Source organism: Eimeria acervulina, genomic scaffold, assembly GCF_000499425.1.
Source record: "Eimeria acervulina Houghton genomic scaffold, Eah_scaff735, whole genome shotgun sequence".
Classification (NCBI taxonomy): Eukaryota; Apicomplexa; class Conoidasida; order Eucoccidiorida; family Eimeriidae; genus Eimeria; species Eimeria acervulina.
The window spans coordinates 1-9962 of record NW_013549629.1 but is presented as its reverse complement, the minus strand read 5'-3'; the positions used below and the strand labels follow the sequence as shown (position 1 = coordinate 9962).

The window sequence follows — 9962 nt, the reverse complement described above, 5'->3', positions numbered from 1 at the left end:
CCCGCCTCTTTGGCCCGCGCCCCAGCACTGCATGAACTCTGCTGCTACAGCAGCAGCAGCAGCAACAGCAGCAGCAGCAGCAACAGCAGCAGCAGCAGCAACAAAAGCAGCAGGGTGCTGCGCATGCAGGGCCTTGTAGGTGCGGAATTTGCTGCAGACTGCGAGGAGATCCTACCGAGGGCGAGGGAGGCCCTTAACAGATGGCGACAGCAGCAGCAGCAGCAGCAGCAGCAGCAGGAACAGCAGCAGCAAAAAAAGGAGCCAGGCGAGGCGGAGACAAAAGGAGGAGCCCACGAGGGAGAAGAGCAATTTTACGCTCAGGTACTTCATGAAATGCTGGCTTTAGGGTTTAGGGTTTAGGGTTTAGGGTTTAGGGTTTAGGGTTTGTAATGCATATGCTGTTCATTGTGTGGGGTGTACGTACAGGCCCTACAAGATCTGCTGCAGCGGAGCGAAGCACTTGAAAGAGAAAGAGACATCAGAGACAGGCGACAAGCAGCAGCAGAGTTTGCTCTCTTCCCTCCTTCTCAGGAGTGTACGTTGCGAGGGTTTAGGGTTTAGGGTTTAGGGTTTAGGGTTTAGCATGTTTCGGTTGAAACTGTTTATCAGTAGTCTCCTCAGCATTAGCAAGCAGTGCCTATCCCAGCAGCGTGCTGCTGCACCTCATTGCTCCTGCTGCTCTTCCTGCTGCTGCTGCTGCTGCTGCTGCTGCTGCTGCTGCTGTTTGTGTGTTTAGATGTCCCTAGTGGTTTTATGCTGTGGCGTTGCCTCGGCTTATCTTGGGGCTGCGTCCTGTGGCAGCTGCTGCATGTCGAGAGTTTATATTTGTCTCTCGTAAAGTATCACTCTCTTGCTCCTCCAGCACTAGCAGCACTTGCTGCAGCAAGCCCACCACAGCAGCAGCAGCAGCAGCAGCGAGGGCTGCAGCAGCAGAATGGGGTGCAGCAGAAAAAAGGGCTGCTGCAGCAGAAAGGGGTGCAGAAACAGCATGAAGGGCAGCAGCAGCAAGAAAGGCAGCAGCAGCTGCAGCAGCAGGGCCTGCTGGTGCTGCAGGAGAGGGTTGCTGCTGCACTGCAGCAAGTGCAGCAGCTTGCTGCAGAGTCGCAGCAGCGATGCGTAGTGTTTGCTACGCATGCAGAAGTCAGGGGCTTCCACCTGCTGGAGGTGGTGCCCTATTTGGAGTGTACGTACACCGCAGCTCCCCTGCTGCTGTTGCTGCTGCTGCTGTTGCTGTTGCTGCTGCTGATGCTGCTGCCGCTAAGGTCTTATCGCTGCAGAAAGCACTTTGGAGCAGGAGCAGCAGGAGGGACTGTTGTGTTGCTGCTGCTGCTTGAACTATTGGTGTGCAGCCTGTTGCTGCTGCTGCTGCTGCTGCTGCTGCTGCAGCTGTTTCTGCATGGCATGCTGCGGTATTCGTTTGAAGTGCTGCTGCTTGTGCTGCTACTGCTGCTGCTGCTGCTGCAGGCGTGTGTGTAGAGGAGTTGCTTGCTAGTGGTTTATCGTACAGCAGCCCTGAAGCACTGCAGCAAGCGCAGGCGTTGGTGCTGCAGCTAGCAGCAGGGATCGTGTCCCTGGGGCCTATTTGCTTCCTGCTGCCGCTGAAGCTGTCTCGAATATTTATTCAAAAAGATAAAGTTTTATTTGTTGCTGGGCTGCCTCTCTCCCTCCTCCTGCATCCTGCTGCTGCTGCTGCTGCTGCTGCTGCTGCTGTTAAAGCAGCAGACGCGGATGCGGCAGCAGCAGGGGCAGCACCGAAACCAGCAGCAGCAGCAGCCGAGCCCGCCGCCACAACAACAGCAGCAGCAGCAGCAGCAGCGGAGTCCCCAGCAGGAGCAGCAGCAGCAGCAGCAGCAGCATCTCCTTGCAGCTTTTTGTCTTCACTGCGCGTTCCTACTGCTGCTGCGGGTCTATGGGCGGAGGGTTTGTGCTGCTGTCTGCCTCCAGAGTGTACAGACACCTCCTGGGAGTGCAGCGCTGCAGCAGCAGACAAAGCCCATGCGTGGATGTTGGGTTTGCTGCTGCTGCGCCTCACTGCTGAGCCGCATGTCCTCCAGCAGCAGCAGCAGCAGCAGCAGCAGCAGCACGCAGCATACTCGCAGCAGCAACTCAACAAATGCATTTCACAGGTTGCAGACGCAAAAACACAAGTCAGCTGCTGTTGCTGCTCTTGCTGCTGCTGCTGCTCCTGGTGCTGGGGCTGTGGCTGCCCCTGCTGCTGCTGCGCTCTTTGTGCTATGGCTGCTGCTGTTCATTCGGCTGTTGATGCTGCTGCGCCTAGCATTCTTTTTGCTGCTGCTAGTGCTGTTCTGCTGCTGCTGCTGCTGCTTCTCCAGCTGGAACAGCAGGAGAAGCAGCAGCAGCGAGTTTCTGTTTACAGCTGCACTTCGACGTGTATCCCCACCGTGCATTTGCGTTTGCTGCTGCTGTTTTTGTTGTTGCTGCTGCTGCTGCGGTTGTTGCTGCAGGAGTTTCTCCTCGCCTGTCTGCAGCGGGACCCAGAGAAGAGACCTTCGCTTAGTGAGCTGTTAAAGTCGAGCCCCTATCTGCAGCAGCAGCAGCAACAGCAGCAGCAGCAGCAGCAGGACGAGGCTGCACGGGCGGGTGTCTCTCTCGACTCAGACAGTACAAGGTGCTTCTCTCCTTTAAAGGCTTCCAGCAGCAGAAACGGCAGCAGCAGCAGCAGCACTCGGGGGCGGGCGATGCCTGCAGCGGCTGGAGGAGCAACAAGTGAAACTACTTCTGCTGCTGCTGCTGCTGCTGCTGATGCTTCTCCCCATCTGTCTACCGCAGCAAGAGTAGCTGGAGGCGCAGCAGCAGCTGCTGCTGCTATCGATCTCTCCTGCAGCAGTAGCCTCATGAAGAAGAGACAGCGCTCTGCAGATGACGGCGACAGCAGCAGCAGCAGCAGTAGCAGCAGCAGGGGTGTCGTGCAATCGGGTTCATCAGCAGCAGGAGCAGCAGGAGCAGCAACAGGAGCAGCAGCAGCTCGACCTGGAGGTGGGTCGCTGTTGCCTCCTTTGCTAGGAATGCGTTTACCGCAGCAGTTGCAGCAGCACCCAGCAGCAGCAACAGCAGCAGCAACAGCAGCAGCAACACGTTTAGCTGATTGCTGCGACGCTCTGTTTGGAGATGTAGGCCGGGTTGTGCCGGCATTAATTAAAGACAGAGTTAAAAGCAAGAAGAGAAGAGAAGAAGGTGTAGCCTTCTATAGACAGAACGACCCCCTTGCTATGTATTCTGCTGCTCCGGACTCCTTACCTCCTACCAACTCCCTCAGCCCCACTGCTGCTGCTGCTGCTGCTGCTGCTGCTGCTGCTGCTGGACTGCAGCAATAGCAGCAATAGCAGCAGCAATACGAGGATATCCAGTAAGTGAGAAGGCTGATGTACACAGGGAAGTGCTGAGATGCAGCAGCAGATACGCTGATGATGCTGCTGTTGCTCCTGCTGCTGCACTGCACTGCTGCCTACAACATCGCCAGCAGCAGCAGCAGCAGCAGCAACAGCAGCAGCAGCAGCAGCAGGTGTGTGGTTGCTGAGTCGGCAACCGCTTATATAGGAACAGGTTCTGGAGGTCGATTAGACAGAGAAGCAGGTTCACTTGCTGCAGCAGCAGCAGCAGCAGCAGCAGCAAGTGAAGCTGCTGCGGCAGCAGGTGCTGATGCTGCGGCGTTTGCTGCTTCTGCTGCAGCAGCAAGTCAAGCTGCTGCAGTGTCTGCTAGCGCCACCTTGTCTGTTTGTTTAATTGCTTGTTTATTTATTTATTTTGCTTCGCTTTCTTTTTTTTCTCGTGTGTGTCTCCCCCTCTGCTAATGCCTTTCTGTCGCTAGTTAGCTAGCTAGGGGGGTGGCTAGCTAGCTAGCTATCTGTCTGCTCTCGAGCTAGCTAGCGCGCCAGCTAGCTAGCTGTCTGAACTCTAGCTAGCTAGCTGGCTAACCGCTAATACCGGGACTCATTATGCCAGTTGGCTAGCTAGCTAGCTAGCTAGCCAGCTAAACAATGCGCTCTTGAGGCGATTTGCAAGGCTCCGCTGTTGTCGCTACTGCTGCTGATGCTGCTGCAGCTACTAGAGCTGAATTGTTGCTGCTACAGAAGGAGGAGCCGCAGCAGCGCTCGAGTTGCTGCTGCTGCCCCCCCCACCCGCATACGCCTAAGCAATAATCAATTAGCTAGCTAGCTACCCAGTTTGTTAGCTAGCTGCCTAGCTAGCCGGCTAGATGCTTAGCTCGCTGGCTAGCTAGCTATCAAGCCGTCTGGCTACCTAACTGGAGACCTAGCTAGCTAGCTAACTGGGTAGCGTGCTTGGGAGGCTGTTCCTCGTCAGCTGCTGCTGCTGCTGTTGCTGCAGCCCTCTGCAGCCAGTGCTGCCGTCTGTTTGTTCTGCTGCTGCATTACCTTTAGTTTATTTGTTTATTTATCTTTTTGTATTTATTTTTTATTGAAGTTGTCTCTAAGCTGTCGATGTTTTGTTTATTTCTTCTCTCTGCCCCACGATCTATTCAGCAAACCCCTTGCTGCGCTGTTAGACACTTGCTGCTATTGCTGCTGCTGTTGCTGCTGTTGCTGCTGCTGTTGCTGCAGAGTGCAGGCTGAACGTTCTTCCGGGTGTATGTACACGGAAGACAAAGCACAGAGCCTTATCAATAACAGGAAGCCGTAACACACACCAACGGCGCCTGCAGCAGCAGCAGCAACTGCAGCAGCAACAGTAGCAGCAGCAAATAGTTTGGGTGTATGCGAAAAACAGACAGCAGCAGCAGCTGCTCTCAGCCTGCTGCATCTCTTTTTGTTTCCTTAGGTTTCTCTTGAGAAATAAATTAACTCCACAAGCTGCAGCAGCAGCTGCTGCCTTGAAGGCAGCCTCAACAGCACACTGAATTTGTTAATTTGCAGATTGTTTACAATCAACAGAGCAGAATGCAGTATACCTGCAGCAGTCACTAGGAAGCCCCTGGTGCTGCTGCTGCTGCTGAAGAGGCGCCGCAGCAGCAGCAGCAGCAGCAGCAGCAGCAGCAGCAGCAGCAGCAGCAAGCCCCAGGATGTTCCGCGACGCGATGATGGCGATGCAGCGGGGAGTTGAAGTGTTAATTTATTTGTGGTGTTGTTTGTTGTTTATTTTATATTTATGTTCTCCTCTTCTTACTGCATCAGCAGCAGCAAACAACCCTGTACAGACACCGGCGCTGGGGACCAGCATTCTCTTGCAGCAGCAGCAGCAGCAGCAGCAGCAGAGAGAACACTACTAGCTGCAGCAGCACCAGCAGCAACTACAGACGCGGTGCTTGCAGCAGCAGCAGCAACAGCAACAGCAAGAGTAGCAGTAGCAGCAGCAGCAGCACAGACACAGGTTTGCATCTGGTGCTGCTCCAGGTTCTAGGCCTTGAGTCGTTGCAGCAGCAGCAGCAAACAACAGGAGCAGCAGCAGCAGACAACGGCAGCAGCAGCAGCAGCAGCAAACAACGACAGCAGCAGCAGGAGCAGCAGCAGCAGCAGCAACAGGGAAAACGCCTCTCTGGCGACATAGAGGCGCTGTTCTGTCGCGCAGCAGCAGCAACAGCAGCAGCAGCAACAGCAGCAACAGCAGCAACAGCAGCAACAGCAGCAACAGCAGCAGCAGCAACAGCAGCAGGAGGAGGAGGAGGATAAAAGTTGTTTATATTTTTTGTCTCTCGCCCTGCGTTTGTTTATTTCTTGTGCTGCTACGTTGCTGCTGCAGCTTAAACAAATATATTTTTGTGTATTATCTCTCTTTTATATATATATATATATCTGTTTTACTTTCTTTTACCTGTCGCTTTGATAATTTATTATTATTTTAGCCGTTTGTCTCTACTAATTGTCGCACTCTCTGTATATTATATATATAATATATATATATATATAATTAAAGAGCAGGAGTTAAACAAATAAGATAAGAAGAAAAGAAGATAAAAGTATTACGATGGAGAAGCGCCGACTGCAGCAAGAAGTCGAGAGGACGCTAAAGAGAGTCGAAGAAGGGTGCGATTTGTTTATGAGTCTACACAATAAGTTTATGCAGCAGCAAACAGCAAAAGGAGAAGCAGAGTTAAAGAAAGAGATCAAAAGATTACAGAAACTTAGAGATGTTATTAAAGCCTGGCAGGGTAATATAGATATTAGGAATAAGGCGCCGTTAGATATCAGCAGAAGACGCGTCGAAAAGTGTATGGAGGCCTTCAGACAGTGCGAGCGTGAGTTAAAGACAAAAAGTTATAGTAAAGACGGTTTAGCAGCAGCAGCAGCAGCTGCTGCTGCTGCTGCTGCTGCAGCTGCAGCAGCAGCTACGGGAGGTGCCAGTGGGGAAGATACACCGCATACACAAGATCGACATAGAGAACATGTTGCTGCTGCGCTGCAGCAGCTGCAGCAGCAAATGCAGACTCTGCATGCAGATATTAATCATCAAGAATATAAGAAGACAAACAAAAAAGATAAAGATAAAAAGAAGAACGAACAGCTTACAGAGACTTATTCTCTTCATATTAAAAAACTTACACACGTCTTGCGCTTAGCTGATGAGGGTCTGCTGCCTCCAGCAGCACTTGCTGCTGTTGCTGCTGCAGCAGAACACTACACCAGCAGCAGCACCACAAACCCTGATGCTCTTCCTGATGCTTCTATCTATGATTGCTTAGCGGCATATGAAGACGAAGCCACCCTCAGCGAAGAGCAGAGCGACGCACATTCAGATGCTGCTGCTCTCTGTTAGTCATTCTCTCCTGCTGCTGCTGCTGTTGTGCTGCTGCTGTTGCTGCTGTTGTGCTGCTGCTGCTGCTGTTGTTGTGCAGCAGCTGCTGCTGCTGTTGTGCTGTTGCTGCTGTTGTGCTGTTGTTGCTGCTGCTGTTGTGCTGCTGCTGCTGCTGCTGCTGTTGTGCTGTTGTGCTGCTGTTGTGCTGCTGCTGCTGTGCTGCTGCTGCTGTTGTTGTACTGCTGCTGCCGCTGTTGTGCTGCTGATGGTGATGATGTGCATTTGGATGCTGCTGCTCCCCGTTAGCCTTTCCTCGCTGCTGCCGCTGTGCTGCTGCTGTTCTGCTGGTTCTGCTTCTCGTGCTGCTGCTGATGCTGCTGCTGATTGTATGCGGTTGCTGCTGCTGCTCTGTACTAATTATTGTTATTCCTCTCTGCTGCTGCTGTTTGTTTGCTGCTGCATTATTACACTTTGGTTTGCTGCTGCTAGTTGCGCCTCCATGGGCTGCTGCTTATGCCTATCCTCTTCTGCTGCTGCTGCTGCTGCTGCTGCTGCTGCTGCTGCTGCTGCTGCAAATTGTCCTGCTCCATGTGCTGCTGTTGCTGCTTCTGCTGCTGCTGGTCATGCGTCTGGTGCTGCTGCATTTGTTGATGCTGCTGGTGGTGCTGCTGCTGCTCGTGCCTTTGCTGCTGTTGATGTTTTGCTGTGGTTGAGTGTGTTGCTTCAGCTGCTGCTTCTGCTGCCACAGCATTTGCTGCTGCTGCTGCTGAGTTTGTTGCTGGTGGTTCATTTGCTGTTGCTGCTGCTGCTGCATTTGCTGCTGTGTGCAGCGGCGGATACACCTTCGAATTCTGCTGCAGAGGGGAGCAGCAGCTCATCTGGGGGGCCCCGCAGCAGCAGCAGCAGCAGCAGCAGCAGCAGGCGGGCCCTCAGTGCTGCAGAGGAGCCTGAAGGATCGCCGAAGAGAAACAACAGACGCAGCAGCAGCCCAAGCAATGCTGCTGCTACCACCGCAAACAGCAGCAGCAAGGGGAAGCAGCAGCAGCAGCAACAGCAGCAGGGATCTACTGCTGCTGCAGCCGCGACCGAACAGGGTGCTGGTTCTCCGGCAGCAGCAGCACGGGGAGGTAGCAGCAGCAACAGCAGCAGCAACAGCAGCAGCAGCAGCAGCACTAAAGGAGGGGAAGTTGGCAGCGTTTGGAAGACAGGCAGGCTGCATGCTGCTGCTGCAGAGCAGCAACAGCAGCAACAGCAGCAACAGCAGCAGCAGCAGCAACGGGGTAGCGGTACAGGTGGCACAGCAGCCGGAAGCGTAGCTCCTTGGAAGGCAAAGACAGCAGCCGCAGCTGCTGCTGCTGCAGCACCCGCAGCAGCTGCAGCAGGAACACCAGCAGCAGGAGCAGCAGCAGCAGGAGCTGCTGCAGCAGGATCTGCTGGAGCAGGAGCCACGGGGCCTTCCGGTAGCAAGGGGCAGGGAAAGCAGCAGCAGCAACAGCGGGGTGCTGCTGAAACTGGCAGCAGCAACGGCAGCACCAGCAGCAACGGCAGCACCAGCAACAGCAGCAGCAGCAATACGAATGCAGCAGCAGCAGATTCTCAAGGGGGCATAGGCCCTCAACCTGCAGCGGATGCTGCTTCTGACTGTACGTCTTTATGCTTCATTTGAGGTGTACATTCAGCTTTCCTGCTGCTGCTGCTGCTGCATATATGTGTGCATATTGGTGTTCGGCTGCACTGTCTTTTTGTTGTTTGATTAATAATAATAATAAATAATAAATAATAAATAATAATATTTGTGTTATTATTATTACTTTTATTTCCGCGTATTGCTATAAAACCTTCATCTTCACAATTCCTGTGCTGCAACTGCTGCTGCTACTGCTGCTGCTACTGCTGCTGCTGCTGCTACTGATGCTGGTGTTGCTGCTGCTGCTGTATGTGTATGCGAGCAGTATCAGTGGTTGCTGCAGCAGTTGCTGCTTCTTGTGCATGTCGGCCTTTATACTGGGATTGCGACTTTAGCATTTCTTCGTCTTTTACTTCACCCTTCTTCTTTCCTCCTTGGATCCCAAGAGAGTCATCACAGCTTTGTATTAATACAAGAGCACCTTGGTTGCAGTCTAATAGAGTCATTGAAGAGACTGCAGCAGCAGCAGCAGCTGCTGCTGCTGCTGCTGCTGCAGGAGCAGCAACAGGAACTGCAGCAGCAGCCGCAGGGACGCCGTCAGCAACCGGAGCAGCAGCAGCAGCAGCAGCAGCTACAGCAGCTGATGCAGCAGCAGCACCACCAGCAGCAACAGTATCAAGAGGGCCGCCTGCTTGCTTTCCTAGAGGGAAGCTTGTTGCTGCGGAGAGCAGAGAGTTTTTCAGAGGGTTGGAGACAGATGCGTTATTTTTTGCTTTTTATTATCAACGGGTGCGGCTCCTGTACAAATATTTTTATTATATTATATCCTTATTTATCTTATTTATTTATTTATTTATTATTTGTCTGTCTGTTCGTTTGTTTGTCTGTTTGCTTTCTGAACAAGTTTGTTTCTTTATTGTTTATGCTATTTGCATATTATATGCATATATGTTTATATATGTATATTTATATATATATATATATGTGTTGGTAGATAAATATATTATATTGCCTCTAAAATAATTATATATATATAAACATATATATATAAACATATATATATATATATTTAAGCGTTTTATGAAAAGCTGTCAGACATACATTTTACATATATATATATATATATATATATATCTATATATATATATACTTCTATATATACATCCATATATATATACATATATATTTATATATTTATCTATTTACAATATATAAATATATATATATTTATATACTTATTTGTACAGGGAACAGTGCAGCAACTGCAAGCAGCACGCGAGTTGAAGGCGTTGTCGTGGCGGTATCACAAGAAGTACAACACCTGGTTTCAGCGCTTAGAAGAGCCGAGGGTTTCGACAGACAAATACGAACAAGGAAGCTACGTTTACTTCGATTATGATAACGGTGAGCCTATCTTTATATATATAATATATATATAATATATAATATATATAATATATATATGTATCTATATATTTATCTGTATACAGATATATTTATATCATTTGTCTTTTTCCTTCTCTCTTTTTTTCTCTACAAATATATATATATATATGTATATATATATATATATATATATCTATATATATATATGTTTGTATATACATATATATGCATTTATGCTTAT

General features: G+C 50.8%; 2 protein-coding genes across 2 annotated transcripts; both read left to right on the top strand.

Annotated features, from left to right (window-relative positions):
• Positions 1–123: 123 nt before the first annotated feature.
• EAH_00047690 (hypothetical protein) lies at positions 124–5645 on the top strand (the record flags this gene model as incomplete). The annotated part of the gene is made up of 6 exons (XM_013394556.1): positions 124–321; positions 427–535; positions 737–1183; positions 1465–2147; positions 2466–3131; positions 5151–5645. 6 exons carry the CDS (start codon positions 124–126, stop codon positions 5643–5645), a joined length of 2598 nt encoding a protein of 865 aa, XP_013250010.1.
• A 295-nt stretch (positions 5646–5940) lies between these two features.
• Positions 5941–9739, top strand: EAH_00047680 (NOT2/NOT3/NOT5 domain-containing protein, putative; the record flags this gene model as incomplete). Its single annotated transcript, XM_013394555.1, has 4 exons — positions 5941–6724; positions 7539–8351; positions 8661–9124; positions 9583–9739. Coding segments are annotated over 4 exons (2218 nt in total), but the record flags the coding sequence as incomplete, so codon positions are not given.
• Between the last annotated feature and the right edge of the window lie 223 nt (positions 9740–9962).